The sequence below is a fragment of the Aulostomus chinensis genome, chromosome 18, assembly GCF_037954235.1.
Source record: "Aulostomus chinensis isolate RoL2024-O1b breed Wild chromosome 18, RoL_Achi_v1.0, whole genome shotgun sequence".
In the NCBI taxonomy this organism is placed as follows: Eukaryota; Metazoa; Chordata; class Actinopteri; order Syngnathiformes; family Aulostomidae; genus Aulostomus; species Aulostomus chinensis.
In genome coordinates this window covers 2,870,531-2,890,231 of record NC_141337.1, presented here as the reverse complement: position 1 = coordinate 2,890,231, position 19,701 = coordinate 2,870,531, and the positions used below count along the sequence as shown (strand labels likewise).

At 48.0% G+C, this 19,701-nt stretch overlaps 2 protein-coding genes and 1 pseudogene across 2 annotated transcripts; 2 read left to right on the top strand and 1 right to left on the bottom strand.

The window, feature by feature from the left end:
- The first annotated feature begins 248 nt into the window (after positions 1-248).
- slc35b1 (solute carrier family 35 member B1) lies at positions 249-7,347 on the top strand. Its single transcript, XM_086184802.1, has 9 exons — positions 249-971; positions 1,767-1,870; positions 2,031-2,161; positions 2,255-2,285; positions 3,070-3,230; positions 3,717-3,843; positions 5,036-5,142; positions 5,222-5,375; positions 6,052-7,347. Exons 1-9 carry the CDS (start codon positions 847-849, stop codon positions 6,102-6,104), a joined length of 993 nt encoding a protein of 330 aa, XP_086040928.1. The 5' UTR covers positions 249-846; the 3' UTR covers positions 6,105-7,347.
- A 631-nt stretch (positions 7,348-7,978) lies between these two features.
- On the top strand, positions 7,979-10,710 carry LOC147244666 (cytochrome c oxidase subunit FA4-like). Its single transcript, XM_086184803.1, has 4 exons — positions 7,979-8,147; positions 8,787-8,875; positions 9,168-9,228; positions 10,444-10,710. Exons 1-4 carry the CDS (start codon positions 8,100-8,102, stop codon positions 10,498-10,500), a joined length of 255 nt encoding a protein of 84 aa, XP_086040929.1. The 5' UTR covers positions 7,979-8,099; the 3' UTR covers positions 10,501-10,710.
- A 4,334-nt stretch (positions 10,711-15,044) lies between these two features.
- Positions 15,045-16,167, bottom strand: LOC147244665 (cleavage and polyadenylation specificity factor subunit 4 pseudogene; annotated as a pseudogene).
- Positions 16,168-19,701: the final 3,534 nt, after the last annotated feature.

Below are 19,701 nucleotides of genomic sequence, written 5' to 3'. Positions count from 1 at the left end.
CCGGTTGAATCGATAAAGGCGTGTTTGCTTCCTTGTTGTGTTGCGCACCTGTGACACGTGGATTTGCGGGTTTTTTTTTATTTTAAATGCAAGCACCGCCCCTTCTCACCCACAGATGACACGTGATTGGCCCACAGCGGATCCCTCTTTCCTGACATGGACCAATGACGTTTATCCACATCTTAGGACGACAAAAAGGCGCGCGACATTTTTCAAGGAAAGACCGTCCCCCCGTCCCCCGTCCCCCCGCAACGGCTGCCGTCACAACCGCCGCGTCGGCAATAACCCCCAAAAAAGGCCACATACAGGAATAAAAAATGTAGAGTGCCCCTCAAGTAGCGTTTTCTCTCCGTGTCGTTACGCTGAGAATCCGCTGTTCTCCCGTGTTTGAGAGTAAATTATTTAAATTGTGTATTTAAGTGTTCAGGCGTGACTGCGGGCAGCCCAGGGGTCCTTCGACTAAACTAATTTTCCCCGTCGCGACCGCTTTTTTCTCTGTAATTATAGCGTCCTGTTGCTGGATGAAAACACAAACCGTAATTACTCCTCGGAACTTTACCGTCACATGAGTTGAAGAGGGATGCGTTTGACATAACGGCGGCACCGGAGGACAAACACTGGAAATACACCTGTATGATCAAATTAAAAAAAAACAAAAAAACTTTGAAGCCAATGCAAAGAACCAAGCGTAGGTAAATAAAAGCCACTGTGCCCAAGTAAGTTTCACGGTACCTCAAGCACCCTCTCCGGCACGGGACTTCGGCGATAGTGGAGCGGGACGCCGGTGTGAGGGGCTCGGGGAGCACCGCCGTGTCCGTTACCGTACCCGGTCTAGTGGACGACAGCATGGCTGCGGGGAAAGGAGCTGGGAAACCCGGCTCGCTGTGGGACAGTATGCGAGTACGATTCATCGTGTGTTTCCTTGGAGTGTTCGTGTGTTACTTTTACTATGGGATACTACAAGAAACGATGTAAGTACCGTTTGGTTCCCTGCTTTGTTCATGTGGAAGATCGTGACTATTCTGTCTGGTGCCAAACCCCGTTTGAAAAAACTCTAATTTAACACATGACTTGCAGATTGACGCATGTAAGAATGACAGCTTACTTTTGCACATCTTAATGGGCTACGTTTTAATCAGATACGACGGTAAGTAATGTACCACTTTATCAGAACAGAATGTTCAGATATGATTAAGCCGCCGCCATACGTCTCTTAAAAATGTACTTCTCCTTAAATTGCACGTTTTTCGAACGGAGTTCGGGGTGACCTTGTTTTACGAGAAGACACGCCTTTACTCTGTGTATACGGCTTCTTTTTTTTAGTTTGCTGTTATTGTGATGTCGGTCATAGAACAAGCATGTTTTTGTGTCGTCCTGATATGCCTATTCAGTCTTAGTTATGCTCTTCGATGCACATTATGAACTCCAAATGCTTCTCTGTGACGCTGGAAAGTGTACATAAAGTTAAAGGGGCTGTTTTTCGACTGCATATCACACACTGAGGCATGACACAGATGCTATGTTGTCGCCCAAGTCGCAGGGGAGGGGGACGGTTTCTAAACTGGTCGGGCACCTTTTTACAGCTGTGAGTTACGGCTTCTACATATTTCCTGGAAATACCACAAGATTTTGGTCGCAGTGTCGATGGCGAGTCATTCAGCTGTCAGGAATCTCAGGCTCCTCATCAACTGACGCCCTCATCGGTGTGTGGTGCTGCAGGCTGGTGAACTCTCGTCAACGCTCTCCTGTTTCTTTGACTTTCCCAGCACTCGAGGTGATTACGGCCACGGGGACCAGAAGGAGAAGTTTAGATTCGCCCGGACGCTGGTCTTCATCCAGTGCATCATCAACGCTCTGTTTGCGAGGATCTGTGAGTTTCAGCTGTGTGTGGGGCATTAATCAATGAACTCGTGCTGCTAAACTTAATCTGTGAAATTTGGTGTAATTAACGTGATAAAAGATTAAATGTAGGGTTCTATAGCTTTTTGATGCATCCTAATGAAACACTTACTATCATTTTCTGTCATCAGTAATCCAGTTTTTTGAAGGCTCCAAGCCGGACCACACCAAGAACTGGCTCTATGGGCTGTGTTCCCTCTCTTATCTGGGAGCTATGGTGTCCAGTAACTCCGCCCTCCAGTATGTCAACTACCCCACCCAGGTTGGTCCGTTCCGTCTTCAGACTTGGTCGGTTTCATCTGGATTGTGGGTCACGTGTCCGCAGTGGTTAATCATTGTTGATGCTCCTGTTTAGGTGCTGGGGAAATCCTGCAAACCCATACCAGGTAAAGCTGCTCACCATGTTTATGTGCAGCATATTACACAAAATTTGTATTTCTTATCCCCCCCCCCCCCAAAAAAAAGAAATCATCACTAAAAAGACAGATAAAATGGAAACCTTTTGTTTTAAAACATTTCTGAGCAGAATCGGAACACAAACACAAAAAGGACGCTCGGGTTATAAAGTAGTAACCATGAAGGAGCAGGAACATCACGTCCGTTGTCATCCATGAAATATTCTCACTCACGAATTAATTTGATATCAGCCACAGTAATGGTGTCTACCTGTCAATCACTCAGGCTTGTGAAGACTGTAATGCTTGGAGAGGTAGACAACAGATGTCAGCCATCAGAGGCCTAAGCGAGGGCGGCGCCCCCGTCTCCCACAGCGCCTTCCTCCTTGTCACTGAATCTGTGACTCGTGTTTTATGAGCCACATATCCTCCGTGCTTCGGTCAATGAAAGGCCGTTGTTGAGACGTAACGTCGTGAGATAGTGAACTGTTAAAGCCGAGCCCTGCCTCGCTGAGGTGCTCTGGCCCGCCTGCAGACTTGGTTCACATCCAAGCTGAACTACATTTAGAGGGATTTATTCCGTCAGATCCTACGTTAGAGGTTCAAACTGAAGCTTCGTCATCCACAGCACACCCAAACAAGGCCATAGATGTGTGTGTTTCTGAGCAGATGTGGCGGGTTACACTATGCTGTGTTTGTACACGCCTGCGCACACACACACACACACACACACACAGAGCCAACAGTGAGACCTGCTGCTGTGGTGTCGTTGCAGTCATGATCCTTGGAGTGACCATCCTGAGGAAGAGGTACCCTCTGGCCAAGTACCTGTGTGTGCTGCTCATCGTGAGCGGCGTGGCTCTGTTCCTCTACAAACCCAACAAGAGCTCAGCTGTGGCTGACGACCACATTTTTGGGTTTGGAGAGATTCTGCTGGTGAGTTTTCAGAGATGCAGGTCCGATACCCGAGAACCTCGGGGCCCAAACAAAAAGTAAACATGGGAAACGCTGAACAAAGCTCCAAAAAAACAACAACAACCCTATCCCATTGTAATGAATCAGGATATCAAGCCTTGTATGTGTCCTCATCCAGGCCAGGGCTCCCCAGTTGGGGCCTGGGGGACAAATTTGGCCTCCCATAATGTTCAGGTTGGCCCAGCCAGGTTGACATGCAGAGTAGCACCCTGGGCACTAATTTTGCAGCGGAGTGACACGCAGCACGTCAGTTTGGCTGGAGTGATGGAAGCAAACCAACGAAGGGCAGAGGTGTTTGCTCCTGACCCAACATTAGTTTGAGCTCCGGCCCCCGCAGGGAAACGGCGTTAACACTCCTGATCCTAGCGGGCCAATAATTTCACTTGGATCTGTTTGTTGTCATGGTAACTGTGGCGTTGGTCTCATGGTTTGGTGTGTTTCTCTTAGCTGGTCTCTCTGACCCTGGACGGGCTGACTGGCGTGGCCCAGGACCACATGAGGGGTCGCTTCCAGACAAGTGCCAACCACATGATGCTGAATATCAACCTGTGGTCCACTCTGGTGCTGGGACTGGGTGAGTCAGCTGGGCGTCCTGCCCGCAGCCTCGGCAAGCTTGGAGCGTTTCGCCCCAATCAAAACTACCCGGCGCCGTTTCAATGATCGGCCCACCTGCCGACACGAGGAAAACTAATGAGCTCCATCACCTGGATGAGGCTCAGAGCTGCCAAACATTTGGCAAGTCACAATAATCCTCCATTACAGATGCATGGATGATCCAGTACAGGCAGGAGGGGCAAAGCAGATAAACCTCGACATTCTTGATAAAAGATTGACTGCAGGTTTATAGGAAATGCATCGTGTGTGTGTGTGTGGGAGAGCGAGAGAGAGAGAGAGAGAAAATGGGTAAGTTGATGACATGGAGGAATTCTGGAAAACAAACTTGTATTTCCTGTCCCAAACCACCTCCAGTCTCGTCGGTTTGGCACTGTGAAGAAGTTCTAGCAGAGAGGCAGCCGGAGGGACTCTGTTTTTTTTAATGTGATGGGTTCGTGTTTGAAGTCAAACCAGAACTATTTTATAAGTCCAGTCCACGGTTTGTCGCTGAGACGAGACCAGAATGTCATCATAAATAAGAGTTCAGGTTCTGGTCCAGGTACTGTTCACCTGGACCACTGAAACCTCCTCACTTCACCTGGAGCAACTTAAATTTCTTCCCTCTGTTTCTAAAAAAGAAGTTGGTCTGTCCTGCAGCCTCCTCCCATCCAGACCGGCCTGGAACGCCTCCCTAGGGAGACGCCCCCTGTTTTATCCTACAGGCTGTGGAGTAGGAATCTGTCCACAGAGGCGTGACGAGCAGGCTGCTCTGGGCTCCAGCTTCGCTCCTCTATTCTTTAGTTTTTCCTGCTTGTGCGATAGCGGCCGAGGTCTCCTATGTTGTGTCGACCTTGTGAGTGCTTCTGCTCACTAAATTCGCCCAGAGGGAAAAAAGATGTCAAAATCTGTTACATTTTCAACGTCTATATTTTCACAATTGTTAACTTCTCTTCCAAACACCCTCAAACTGCCTCCTGGAGCTGTTCTAAGTCGCGTCACAGTGCTGGTCGTCCCCCACTGTAAGGCTTCATCTAACTGTTGTAACCATGTTTCACCACTTGGTGGTGCCACACACACACACACACACACACACACACACAACATGAATCACTGTCAGCTGCTGCTTCTGCACTGACATGAATGTTGTTCCTCTCTGGGTGTTTGTGTCCCAGCGGTCTTGTGGACGGGGGAGATCTGGGATTTCCTGAGTTTCACTGAACGCCATCCCAGCATCTTTTACAATATCCTCCTGTTTGGACTGACAAGCGCTTTAGGCCAGGTGGGTGGAAACGAGGTTGGTTAGAAGTCATGTTGGAAGTCACAGAGCTCATACTTGCCTTTGTTCATTTCTTGCTTAGACCTTCATCTTTATGACGGTGGTGTACTTTGGGCCCCTCACCTGCTCCATCGTCACCACCACCAGGAAGTTCTTCACCATCCTGGGATCTGTTCTTCTATTCGGCAACGTTATGAGCACGATGCAGTGGCTCGGCACCGTCCTCGTCTTCCTGGGTGAGACCCCGTTCTGGTTTCCTTCTGTGTTCACGTGGGCAGCAGTCATCTGACGATTGACCTTTATTAGACAATAATTCCATGGAGGTCTTCTCAATTGAACTGAATATTCCATCATATTCCTATTTACATGCTACAGAGCAAAGTCAGCGTTTCCTTCTTGAATTTGACGCGAAGGCACTTCTGTCACGGTGCTGCATTTTCAGTGTTTCCTTGCTAATAACGCAGGAAACTGAGCTTAGAGCTGCGTTTGTGACGCTTGCTGGGAGAGGTGACGCAGCTGTTGGGGGGACGGGGGACGGGGACTGCTTAATTGAGATGTGGGAACGTCCACAACACACCTCAGTCGTGCAGCTGAGATCAGAGAACCCCACACGTCCAAAGCTGATGATCGTTTCCGTATTCAGGAGAAAATCCTCTCGACGTGGCAGCATCTTGTTGACGTCCATGTAAACGTAGCCAATGTTGGTTCACCTGTCTGTCATTGAACCCCCAGGCAGAGTTCTCATTTTTACTGTCTATTACTGAGAAATTAGTGGCAGGTCGTAAATGTTTTTATTGACGTCGTTAGGGAAGACACCAGATTATATTTTTTTTATGATTTGATGGGTGAAATAAAGTGACTGTCGAGCTTTTCCTTTGCTCCTTATTGACATCTTTGCTTTGCTCACTTCAGGTCTCGGGTTAGATGCTAAATTTGGCAAAGGCCCCAAGAAGACGACCCACTGAAACCCCCGGAGACGGAAGACTGCAGATAAATAAGCAGCTCTCTTTATCCAGTATCTTATTTTCACCAGACTTGCTGTACAGTCGCACACGGCTACCATCTGTTTGATTTTTAACTTAGGAGAGAACGTTGCCTTCTCTAGTTCACTGTTCTGTTGAGACGGTTTGTTCTGGCGTGGGATCGAGACTTGACGTGGACGGGCGGACGAATCCCTCATGTTTCTGAAACCAGCTCACCTCCCTCCTTGGATGGATTTTAAACCAAACAAGAAGTACAATTACAGCATTTAACTCATGAACTCGCCACCGAGTACGAGCTGGGTTACGACGTGTTGCTTGGAAATGTGAACGGTTCATTTATGTTGTTGGGTTTTTTTGAGGGGGGGGCAAATAATTTAGCCGTGTCACTTATAGAATCATGTAAATGGTTATATCGACTCTGTCTGATGTCTTATTCCAATCTTATTATTAAATTGTTTTGCTTTTATTTTTCTTAAAGTTGGATATGATTTAGGATAAAAGGGAAATTTGGATTGAATAGTTTTGGTGATTCTCTTTTTCTGTCACACCTGTCGAGGCTCCAGCAGGTGTTCGTGGCCTGTAAACTAGCCAACAACGTCCGTGTCACATCTAACCATCTAATTCTTACCAGCTATGAAAAACTGCTTCCTGCTGCGAGCTCGATTCATGTTATTTGACAAGCAACGTTGAAGAAAAAAAAAAAAAAAAAAACAGAAAAAACAGCAGTTCATGCGTAGATTATGAAATGTTTTTTCACCCTGTGAGAAAAAAAGCCCATCTGTTGTGGCTCCTTGAATGAGTCGTGGACAGTTGTCGACAGTGTTGGTCAAAGGTACGTCACAGGTGCCGGCGCATCGCTGGACTGCCGTGAAACGACTCGTCTCACTCAGAATTTGCCCTGATAACATTTGTAAAGTCTAAAAGGGCCTCATGATCGCGTTATTCAGCCACAATAAATGAGCTGAAGCCTTATTCGAAGTAGCCAGCTCAGGCCTGGGGTGTGTGCCTTGTCCCCCCCCAGCAGTGCGAGGATGTCATGAGACACAGAGGTACCTGGCAGGGATGAGCTTGATAAGCTTAGAACTGGTTGGGTGAGGTCTTGAATGTCAGAGACGTTCGTTTACACAAAACTAGAACTAGAATATTCAGTGTGCACTCATACACGTGTGGAGGGAACGTCAACTCTTCCAGCCCTTTGAATTAAAGGCCTTTTATATTTTCCATACATCCTTGAGTGCCTGGATTTTTCATGCGGGGTTTAACTTCTGTAGTGTGCCGGCACTTTAGTTGGCATGTAGATGAAGAATGGGAGTCACATTAAATCAGCTATATTTCATTGAGAACGAAAAAAGAAAATGTGGCATGTGGGAGGATAACTGAGGCTCGAAATCGAACTTCGGACGAACAAAATAGAGGAAACAGCGCCCCCTGCTGCCACATTGTGATATAAACAGGAGGGCTTGCCAGCGGAGATACAGCCCCCAAGTAACCTTCATCATCCAGGTGAAATTAGCCGTTTAAACCGGCCTGCTTATTTTAGTGCAGTTCATTGATTCGCTTCTTTTAAGGGTGAATGTCAGCGGCCGATCGAAACGTTACTAATTTATTTAATAACCCGTCAAGAGGGGATTCTTTTTCAGTTTGGGAAGCCGGAGAATTCTGAAGTGTTTCGGTTTCGCCGGAGCAAAATGTTGCACCAGTGAGCCGCAACGGCGATATTTACGGTGAAATTCACAAAATGAATCAATATTCCTGACTCCGCAAATGACGAAAAAAGTCATCATTGGCGCCTAAATTAATTAATAATCTCGTGTTTTTCTCGCCCCTCTCCGTCAGGCAGTATGTGCAGCATCCTACCCTCACGGCCTTTCTTCCGCCCAAACTCGCAGATTAGACAGCGCTCGGTCCTGGCAGGACTGTCGGTAATCCGTTTATTTCTGTACAAATCTACACAAAGTTAAACCTCCTTCCACGACCATGTCAATGCTGGCAACGGTCCGGAAACAACTGCGCCATCACCCAGCGGTGAGTTGACCTGGGCTGTATCCCAGAAACACTCGTGGTTTTTGAGGCTTTTTCTGAACTTGGGTTCATCCGTGGGTTGTTTTTTTTGTAGCTAGCCTAGCTAAGCTAAACTAGTTAGCATCGCTAGCTTTAGCTGACCGCTCTGACTTTAAGATATCTAGTTAACACAACAAAACAAAACAAAATTGTTCGTTTCTGCTGTTGGTGACTTTAAGAAACGCGTGTTAGTCTGGACACAACTCTCTCAAGCGGGTCAAGTCACTCGACTTGTGATTGTTGATGCGTTTGGAGTCAAATCAGGTCACGGATCGACGACGCTGAAAATAGCAACTAGTTAGCTGGGCTGTTAGCATGAGCAAGTAGCATTTCAGCACTCAACCAACCTCCTCCTCTCCTCAACACTGGAGTTTTCTGCGTGTAATTTGTGTGTAGTTTTTTTAACGTGAGGACTTTTTTTTCTTGGATATTAAAACCTCCAAAGACGTCGTTAGCGCAAGGCATCTTGACATCAAGGGCGAAGCAGTTGGTTGAGGGACGGATTGACCTGCTGACAGTTCAGATTGCGGGGCTATGATTTAAGGTACCGCCGCTTTGGGTGCCGGTTGTACTGGTTCTCACCCTGGGCTCTGCTCCTCCCAGTTGATCCCCCTCTTCATCTTCATCGGTGGAGGAACAACCATGTCCCTGTTGTACCTCGCTCGGCTGGCTACGAGGAACCCTGATGTCTGGTAAACAGGTTTACTCTCCTTGGATTTTTATTTTTTTTGTACAAGAGAAAGTGACAGAACTTCCAGCATCATGATCTTCCTCTGATGGGACGCGGAGATGATGTTTTTATTGATGTTGTTCAGTTGCTGTGAAACCTTAAGTCTGAATTCATGCTTGTGTTGTACGTCGCTTTGGACAAAAGTGTCTGCTAAATGAAATTGTAGAATTGTAGAACGTAAAATGCTGTCGTTTATGTGACCGTGCAGTAGGGTTTTTTTTAAAAAAAAAACACTGTTACTGTTAAATTCTCAGCTGGGATCGGAAGAACAACCCTGAGCCCTGGAACAAGTTTGGCCCCACTGATCAGTACAAGGTAGGAAAGGAGCCTCAAGCTGCACCCGTAGCAACACCTGCTCACGTCTGTCCAACACCCGTCGACCTGTCAGAGCTGCAGGGGTGCGAGGGAGGGCGGGTGGGTTGCAGACTGGGGCATCTTAGCTCTCAGTGGGGTTTTGGCCGCTTGCAGACACCAGCTTGGTGAGAACACACCAACCCAACAGTAATCCCATTCAATTTGGCCTTCAAGTTCGTCCCAGACTGATGGTTGATTGCTGACAGCTGAGCTGGTCGGACGAGAAGCTGGTCGAGGCTGAACGGTGCTCCGCTGCTGCTGTCTGAGTCCAGTCAAAGGAAGAAAGTTGGCCGTCCAGGACGCCAAACAATTTGTCACCAACATCGCACTCAAATTTCCGCTTACCGATGAGGTGCTGTTGTGGTGGAGCTGCAACAGCAAATTGTCATCATCGAGTTCGCATTTCTCGGCTCCGTTTGAGCAGACGACGAGTGTGTCGCGTTCGTCCAGCTTGACTCCTGACACGGCGAGTAAGGACTGGCGCTTCAGGACATCTGAGCGACCGCATCACAGCACAGATCCCACCGGACTGTCGCTGAGTCGTTGGTTAAATGATCATAACGTTGATCTCTGTCAGATGCGTCGCTGAGCTGTGGATTATTCCCTCAGTGGGATTAATCAAATGACACAATCTGGTTAATGCTGACCCGCAGTAACAAATCTGATCAAGTCATTAGCTGCACGTGCTCAGTCGTGCTCCTTGAAGATAAGAGGACAAAGTAAGCAGACAAGTATTAACTTTATTACATGAAAACCTAACGAACAGCAGGTAAGAGCCGTGTGAACAGACCCCAGACAGCTGATCACGCCGGCGTGTTTACACTAGAAACACTGTGTTGACATAGGCGGTAAATCAGCAGAGCGCCGCCACCATGGCGGCTTCTGGTCAGCTCTCTGTTAATGAAGCTGGGTCAGGGCTGGCTTGAGGCTCAGGAGATCCAGGCGGTCGCAGTCGCATCAGAATCATTTTCAATGGAGGCAAAAACGGAGCCAGCACCTCGGTAGGAAGTTCTTTCAAAGTAGTTTTTACAGGATGAGAACAGATGAGGATTTTGGTGAACTGGAGGAAAACCATAGATTTCTGTTTTTGAAGCAGTACAAGTTTTACTGTCACACATCTGTTGATCGGTGTGTTTCTCTGTGTGTGTGTGTGTGTGTGTGTGTGTGTGGTCCCAGTTCTTCACCGTGAACATGGACTACAGCAAGCTGAAGAAAGATCGGCCAGACTTCTAAAGGCCGCGTCTGCTCACCAAAAGCACAAAGATGGGCTGATGACTCAGCCGGGTGGGAACTAAACTTTGGGTGCTGAGGCGAATCCGCACAATGATTCATTTTTAAGTGTTTCTCATCGCATCCCATTGTCACATCTTTCCTCTTTATTTCTCATCCTTAATCGATGTCAATAAAGTGAGGGAGGCCTCCTCCTCCATACAGAGAGCAGAACTGGTTTCTTTTGTTAAGTTTGTGGTGTTTCACTTGTCCTCGCTCGTGTGTGTGTGTGTGTGTGTGTGTGTGTGTTTTGTTTTGAGTTGCATCCTCCAGTCAGTTAAGTTTCATCATTCTCTGCTGCAACTCTACGGCTTCGCCTCATTTCAACTTCACCCCGCGTTAACCCCGCGGCCGCTGCGGCTGGATGAAGTGGCCCTTCTCTTGGCTGCCGTCCAGAAGCTTATCTGCATGGCGAGGACTTTAACCTGCTCGCGTTTGAACAATGGTGCTCCCTCTGGTGGCTGACAGAGTGGAGATGAACCCCGCCGGTGTTGAGTCTGCTTCTCCAGGCTTCTCCCGCTAAATAAGCTGCTGAAGTTAACGCTCCTCTAAAGGGAAGAGAGGCGGCAGCGTTCTCTCGCGGCAAAGGTCGACTGTTTGCAAAAAGCAATAACATATATTACACTGAGCAGAGAAAACACGACGGCGGTGGGACATTTTGGAGGTGTTTCTCCTTTTAGAATGCCATCGCTCTCAGCCAGATAAGTTTGTAAATGTCAACAGGTCGCACTGTTCTATCTGCCACTGGGAGAAATGCGACGACAAGGATGAGCAGCCAACGCAGTGCAGAAAATGTCAAGGAGACCTTCATATTTTAATAGAAGCCCACGTCTGAATCTTAACCCGCCCTCCTCGCCGTGGCTGGAGTTGTCTGCTCATCCAGGTTTTCTGCTCAGCTGTGAAATGGAAAAATAACTGCTGCCTTGTACCTGCGTGGTTTTTGAACGTTTCAAAAAGCATCAACATGTTCACCTTGATGACGGTGAGGATTCTGTTTTCCTCCGGAAAAGAAATAACACACCAGGTTCCAATGACACTGAGAGATGAAAAAAGTTACATGAGCTTGGACTCTCCTGGGTGTTTGTTGGCGTGAAGGGAAGTTTCAGCTTGATAGGCAGTGGCTGAGTGTCCAAAGAAAGAAAAGGGGGGAGGGGAAAAATCCCAAGATGAAGTAAAGCTCACATTTTTATGATCAAGTAACTACAAGTTAAGGAGTTGTCAGCCGGGCTGCAGGATGAGGTGTCAATGAAGTCCTTTTAACAAATTTGTTGCATTTTTTTTTTCAGGCACCAAACTGTAACTTGTACTCTGAAACTTGAGGTATCTTGAACATAGTGCAGTAAAACTGGAGTACTTGATTCAACAGCACGGTTCAGAGTGGAGGCTTCCATCCACGGAGGCCCGAGACTGTGGTGGTGCTGACTTCTTTTGTTTTTTTTAAATAAGTGATTTTGTAAATTAAAAAGTTGCTTCTCAATAAATAAAGTTTAAAAAAGCACTGCAAAGGCATTTTGTTGTCAGGACCTCTTCATCTCGTACGAGCGAGTGGCGGCGGTGAGTCACCAGCAGCTCTGCAGAGCCGTACTGATAGTGAGGTGCTTTGAGGTAAAGATTAGCACGCTAACAGGCAGCAGCCGGGTGTGACGTTACCTTGGTTACCCCCAATTTTATCAGGCATTGGACACAGAGAAAGCAAAACACTGTACGGCGAGGAGCTAGAACTTGTTGTTCCCTCAGTTTAGTTATTTAGAGGCCCACAGGCCATGAGTTGGTCTCCAGAAATGAAACAAAAGGCTGTCTAGAGAAAAGTGAGGTCTTGTGATATCAGAATAATCAATGCGACAGTTCATATCTCATGGCTACAAATTAAATAAATAGAGGGAACGATTTAGATCTTCCTGTGCTGCAGTGGCTCACCGTCGCCTCCCGAGGAATAAAGTGGTATTACAAGTGGAGCAGCTGGCCCGTTTGTCTGCTTACGAATGAGCCTCTGAAAGTTTAGTTGGCTCAGCATTCGAAAGGCTCGGCTCAGGGAGTCCTGGAGGACGCTGGCTGAACACGACTGACCCGCATCTTTACCCCCCCCCCCCCCCCGTTGACCTCCGACCCCGCCCATGAGTCCGACTCTTTCCTGCCACGCCAAAAGGCAACACTGGAGAAATAATGAGGGAAAATGATGCGAGGCGAGGTTGCTGCTGTAAATTGTCTTTTAAAGGTCGCACCAAAGGTCGCGCATTCCAGGAACAGCAACCGCAAGGAATCCTGCACCATTCTTTCCTTTCTTTTCCTTCACAGAGCTGCTGGCAGGAGAGAGAAACCATCAAAACGCTTCTAAAACTCTAATTCTGAGGGGTTTATGTCGCTGCCTGAAGAGCAGTCAGAGTTTTAATTTCCCTAAGATTTATAAACGTTCATGCTAAACCAGCCAAGCGCAGTTCAACTCCACTCGATCACTGAAGCTCGAGTCGAAGTAGAAACGACATTTAACAGGTGGAGGTGAGGAGGAGAGGCTTCGCTCTTCTGTTTGTTGCGTTTTCCCGTCCACTGACTGAAACCCTGTCATGAAAGGTTTGATGATCATTACTGTTAGGACCATCCGCTCCCTTGTTCCTCTACACTTGATGGTCTATAAATCCCTCCAAACATGCAAAAGGGATTTCCATCTCTTGACTTCTTTAACTTCTCTCACAAATTCTATCTATAATAATAATAATAATAATAATAATTATTATTATTATTATTTTTGTCCCCATGTAATCCAGAATATGTAAGAAGGGAGGAGTTTCAGTGGTGTTCTAAGGATTTTAATGAGGTAGTAGTAGTATGTCATGTTTTATGAAGATAAAATACTCTAATGTGTGTCTTCAGACAAGTACTTTGCATACTGTAGTACGCGTGTGGAGGTTCGACTAAATCGGGTGAAAGCTCCAGCGGAGCACGGAGCAGTAACATCCTGCTGAGACATTTGAACTCCACTCGACAAGACGCCTCGTCACTAAAAACCTCGAAACGATGTTTCGAACTCGTTTTTCACTCCATCGGCGTCAGACTTGACATGTTCTGTGCCAATTAATGTCTGCAGCAGAATCCCATAAAACAGCCTCCCCCATTTGTACTTTGCTGTTATTTCGCCACAAACGTTACTTTAATCTCTTTGTCGATGTTACTTATTTAATGTCTTAATTACCTCTCAATCAGCTCTATTTACACACACACACACACACACACACACACACACACTGACAGCCACTCCTGCTGTGAGCCGTGATGGCGGGAAGCCTTTCACCCTCCCATTACTCACAGGACGCTTCTCATTTTTAACATTTGGTCTTGGAGTCGGATTGCTTCTCTCTCCCTCTTGCCGGCTTTTCTCTTCTTCTACGCTCCTCTTTAAATGCCCCCCGCGCGCGCGCGCACACACACACACTTCTTCTGAAGGTCAGACACGGGGAGTATTTTTACTTTGCTAACATGAATCAGAACATTTAGCCCTGATGACGAAAGTATAAGTGCTGATTTTTTCTAAAGGTTAATTTGGTCTGCAATGGATTTTCAAGACAAAAAGATGAAGTGAATCGACAGACACGTGGAACTGTTGACTCAAGCTTGGGTTTCTGGGAGGGCTGGTGACTACGACGCACTCCTTGCTGGCCTCAGACTGTTCACACACTTGGATTAGGCGTCACCCCGATCATCGGGTCCTTGATTTGGCCTTTAAACGGAATCCAGATTCCTCCCTTGGTCCTGCGTCACTGCTGTTGTCCCTGTTGTTTTTGATCATCTGGATTTTCGGAGGTACGCTTCATGGCAAAGGGGAATTTCTGGACTCTATTTTCCTAACTTTTTAGTTTAATCAGCATGTCTGAAACAGCCCCAGTATGGAGCAGGAGCAGAGCTGCCTGCTCGGTCTCAGGTCATCAAACAGGGCAACTGGCTGCTGTCAAATCACACCTGGTAAAAGTGCATTTTATCCTCATTAATTCTTGAGGAATAATTCTTCATCGACCTTCTGGAGAGGGGAATGAGAGTCGATCTTTACCTTCAGCCGCATCCTGCCATGGTAGTTTGGTCTGTGTCCAACTGTCACTCACCAGAAGTCTCAGTTTGAGGTCTAAGGAGAGACACGCTGAGGTTATGGCGTGCTACTGTACATCGGGGCGCTAGCATTCATGAGTCGATGTCACGACGCTGCACCTCTCCGGCCATCATGTCTGCAGTGGCTGCCAGTCAAAGACGAGAGAACAGCAGCATCTTTTCCCAACATAACATGTTGTTTACTGAGAGGAGGAGACTGATAATCACAATCAGAACCTGTCCGGTCCAGCAGCTCCGGAGCAGCGGGTACGGAGCAGCGGGTCCGGAGCTGTTGGACCGGTCCAGCTGCTCTGGTCCGGAGCAGCGGGTACGGACCTATTGGACCGGAGCAGCGGGTCTGGAGCAGCGGGTCTGGAGCAGCTGGACTGGAGCGGTGGGTCTGGAGCAGCTGGACCGGTCCAACAGCTCCGGAGCAGCGGGTCTCCGTCACTCACTATCAGTCTGAAAACTTCAGCAAAATAGAGTCCAGGATGAAAATCCAGAAATTCTGCACAAGAATTTCCTGTCCAGTTCCCCGGGAAGACACCTCAGGACCTCTCGTAGCTCTGGGGTCATAGAAGCTTGAGGCCACTCCAAAACCAGGGGTAGGAGGAAAAATAAAGACTGGGCCACAGAACTGACTCCTGCTCACTGTCTACGAGTGGCGTCAGTGGGCAGTACATGATGAGTCTTCTGAACTCTGTCACAGTGCAACCAGTTCAAATATTGTGGAGATCTTTTCATTTTTATGGGTTCAGGGTATTTATGAGGACACATTTGTGTTGCAACAGCAGCATCATGGCGTTTGGACTCGGAGGTTGAAGGTTACTGTCCACTCAGGGGGTTGAAGGTGACCTGGCCTAGAGGTCCAGTCCCTCTGGTGGTGACCTGGACTGGAGCTGGTCATCGGGATGGAGCTGCCTGTAAGGAGGCCGATCAGAAGCTTCCAGCAGAAATTTAATTTGTGGGTGAATGAATTCGCAGGAATCTCCCTCAGGACAGGCGGCGTCCCTGTCGTCGGCACACGTCGCCCTTCTGGTGTGTTGCTGTCCGCAGGTGAAGCCGCGGTCGCACCACGGACTGTCCTCCATCTGAGACCCAGGGTCCCGGTGTGAAGCTGACCATTCCTTGTTGCTCTGCTGACAGTTGGAGCAGAGCCGACGCTCAGGCATCCTGGTCAAGTCAAACTCATGCAGGAACTCGCACTGGTCTCCTTTCTTACAAAGTCCTCGGAGCCACTGTTCGCACACCACCGTCTTCTCCCCGCAGATGTGACGGAACGGACACATCTGGCCTTTGTGACATGTCCCTCTCATGAAGAACTCACACACAGCAGAACCGGACTTGTCCATCCCGGGGAACGGCAGGGGTCGGACCCCCAGCTGCTGCTCCATGGCAACCTCCAGGTCGAACTTGATGTGATCCACCGGAGCCACCAGGTCCTGCATGTTAGTTAAAAAAACAACAACTGGATGTTCCGCCTTCGATCTAACAATTGCTGACTGTTTGCTTCACCCTGGTGGGACGTTGTTCCGATACGGAAACCAACCCTACAAAAGTGTGTTCTTATATCGCCCGCCACTGAGCAGGACCTTTAATGTGTCATTCCCTGCTGCAACCTGAAATGAAAGTCTCATGATGACACAACAGCCGGAGTTCTATGAGGGAAGTCACACCTTTCACACGTCGGGTCCATAACCTGAGTCTAAGCCTTGAGTCTAAATCCTGAGTCTAAGCCTTGAGTCTAAATCCTGAGTCAAAGCCTTGAGTCTAAATCCTGAGTCTAAGCCCCCCTTCCAACTTTTGTGGAAGTGTTAAACAGCAATCTGGTATTTCCTGTGTTTTTGTCTGTTGTATTAATTCTTTTAGTCAGAGGCTCCCTTCGATACACACTCCACATCTTTGATACATCCTCAGATTACCTGAAATTTCAGTTCCATTCATACTCCTTAAGTCCATCCCTCCATCTTCTCCCTCTTCTCCTGTTGAGGGTGGTGCTGGTGGAGCCTATCCCTGCAGCCTTCCCCCTGGACGGGTCACCAGTCCATGGCAGGGCCAACACATAGAGACAGACAACCATTGGCTCTCCCAGCCACGCCTACGGTCAATTTAGAGTCTGGATTAACCTGGTCCCTCTTGATGTCTTTGGACTGTGGAGGAAGCTGGAGTACCAGAGAGAACCCAGCAGGAACAGGGAGAACATGGAGACTCACCCAGAAAGACCCCGTGCTGCAGCCGGGGCTCCACCCACAACCTTCTAGCTGGGGGGCCACAGTGAGGACCACTGCTCCACCGGGCCGCCCCTCTCTAAGTCTTTTTTTTAAAAGATATTTACAATTTTTGAAATGTTCTTCAGGTCTCCTCAATACATTCATTAAAACATTTGTCAAACACACGTCCCTACGTTAGAATCAGCATGGCGTGGCTTTCATACATTATTCAGCTTTTCAAGTCTGGATCGCAGTGGAGTACTTTGTTTTTTATCTAGTGTGTTGTGTGTACAGCCCTTCGGATGACCTGTCTGAATGATCAGGCGCCTTATAGATGGGAAAAAAAAGAGGAGGAGATGTTGTGGCTGATCTGGCAACAGTGCTCGGTGTCACCAGCGAGGGGAGCTCCGCTCTAAAAGCTGCTGAGTGATTCAGGATTCACTTTAGGGGTTTGTTGTTGGAGAAGTGTTGGAACATGTGCTGAACACCTCCGTCTCACACACACCACACACACACACACACACACACACACCGGGGAGTTTGTCGTTGAAGTTTTATTCCAACATTGATCCTTGAGCTTTCTCACTCAACGTGACAAAGTGCCATTTGCAGCAGATGCACACAAAGGTCAGGGTTGTCTGTGTGTTTTTGCATGAGGGATTGAATGAGGATGCTGCAATTTAACAGCCATTTCAACAGGAATACCGCGGGAATTAATCACGGCCGATATCTCAGGGCCGGAGCGGCTGTGAGAACATGCTTTATGTAGTGTTGCAGCGCATGCATCACTCACTTTGGAGCCAATTTAGCGCTGGGCTGGCCGGCTGGCTGGTTAGAGAGACTGTCTCATAAATACAAGGTCCCGGGTTTGATCCCTGAAACAATCAGCGTGTCGTGTTAACATGTCCTTGAGCAAGACAGTCAACCTGTCTGGACCGATTGTCAGGCAAATATATGAAATGAAAAATAATACGGAGGAAGTCACATTGGGTGTTTTATTCTCTAACAAGGATGCAAAGACATGACAACAAAAACTAAGAGACGCAGTTGCCATCATCCTTGGCATCTATGTTTTGATTCAATCTTTTTTTTCCTCTTTGCATCCATGATAGAAAAGCAGGTCAAAATTTAAATAGCTGAAAATAGAACATCTGGCTGGGCCTTGTCAGTCAGCAACGCGTAATGAAATATGGAAATTGGGGCGCTCTTCAAAGAGACGTGGGCCTCTTGGTGCAGTCCTGGGTCTCCAGCAGCCCCCTCTCAGCCCCGATGGAGCCCCGCCCCTCTGAAACGTGTGCTACATTTCCAGGTGCAGCCGCCACGGCCCAGTCCGCCGCTGGTGCCAGCTCGTTAGCGCTCACAGCCTGGTGAAGCTGGCAGCTGGCATCATTAAACTTCAAACCTGCTATCGACCCGGGGTGCCGCCGCGGGGAGAGACCACTCACTCTTCTGCCTGCCAACAGCTGATTAGAACCACGCTGACACCAGCAACCAGACTCCATCCACAGGCTATCCAAACAGCACATCCACACACCCCAACTACCCAAACAGCATCCAAACAACAAAACAAACTCAGGACCGAGTAGAGCTACGAGCTATCAGGCGCTCCCAAAGGCCTCTCGAATATCTCCACATGACCGAGGAAGATTTGGCTTGATTGGTGGATGAAGAATAGAAAAAAATAATGTCAAAGAAAGTGTCGTGTATAAAAAGGTAAGAAATGTGAAGCAGATTCAGTGCGAAACGCACTCCAGCAGGGTTTGCAGCGAGGAGATCGACGTGCAGCTCAGGTATTAGAGTTGACACAATGACAGCTGTGCTTTCCTGACCAACATCGCAAATGAACTGGTTCCCAGTCCATCTCACCAATCATGTCTTTCTTCAAGCTGTCTTCAGGTGACAGCGCAATGAAACTCCACGCACGGCTTTTACTTTCCTGCCTGCCGCCTGCCAAGGATGGCTCCTCACGCGCCATGTCAGGATAGCAAAACATGTTATTCAAAGCTTTTTTGATATGAAAAGCCCACGTTAGGGTTGCAGTTGGTCACAGGAAGGACAGGAGCCACTCCACCACTCCTCATGTCTCTGAAACGGACCAAAGAGGAATAATCACAACTGTTTTTCTTCTGAATTGAATTTGTCTGATTCATGATGCCCAAACTGATGTACGTCAGAATCAGAGTTATTATTACCTCCCTAAGCACTCAGCACACATGGTGAGATGCTCTCATCCACAGATCAGCTGCTGCGTCTCATTCAGAAACAGACACATGTAAGAACATCTCGACAGAGCAGCGTATAAAAGGAGCAGCACTGAGGACGGCGCTAATGCCTGAGCGTGCGAGGCAGCGTGCGAGGCAGCGTGCGAGGCAGTGCACTCAGACGTTTACACCCTACTTTTGGGGCAGCATCTGGACATCAGGAGGTTACGCTGAACTGAGCTGGTTACTGTTCTTTCCTCCATTAAAAGTGAACAAGTGTTTCATGAGTACATACGTGTGCCGCGTTCAGGGCCGCACGCATGAAGACAGTCGAGATGATTTAAAAATAACAAAACTGCAAGGCACCACATGTCCACACGGGCGCAGGAGTGCACATCATCCCTTCACTCTAAACGTCAGAACACAGCGAAGATGGACGCATGAGTCTGAGCCCAGTCTTTAATGTGACGCTGCTAAACGCTAGTTAGCCTCTGTGTTGTGTTTCATCGCGTTCTACAACCAAAGACTGAAACAGAGCAACTCATCTGGGATCAGCAGCAAATACATTTGAATCACAGTCCCATTTACTGACACAAATGTAACAGCAGACGTCCCTGCGCCGGTCATAAGCCTCGGAGACCTACGTCTGTCTCACTAATATCTGAAGCAAGGCGGCGTTC

What these genes read in the sequence shown, in the direction of transcription:
- slc35b1 (XM_086184802.1), top strand. Translation starts at nt 847, where the DNA reads ATGGCTGCGGGGAAAGGAGCTGGGAAACCCGGCTCGCTGTGGGACAGT. An exon ending in GGTTTGGAGAGATTCTGCTG is followed by an intron (nt 3,231 to 3,716) that starts GTGAGTTTTCAG and finishes TGTTTCTCTTAG; the next exon opens with CTGGTCTCTCTGACCCTGGA. An exon ending in CACTCTGGTGCTGGGACTGG is followed by an intron (nt 3,844 to 5,035) that starts GTGAGTCAGCTG and finishes TTTGTGTCCCAG; the next exon opens with CGGTCTTGTGGACGGGGGAG.
- LOC147244666 (XM_086184803.1), top strand. Translation starts at nt 8,100, where the DNA reads ATGTCAATGCTGGCAACGGTCCGGAAACAACTGCGCCATCACCCAGCG. An exon ending in ACGAGGAACCCTGATGTCTG is followed by an intron (nt 8,876 to 9,167) that starts GTAAACAGGTTT and finishes TTAAATTCTCAG; the next exon opens with CTGGGATCGGAAGAACAACC. An exon ending in GCCCCACTGATCAGTACAAG is followed by an intron (nt 9,229 to 10,443) that starts GTAGGAAAGGAG and finishes GTGTGGTCCCAG; the next exon opens with TTCTTCACCGTGAACATGGA.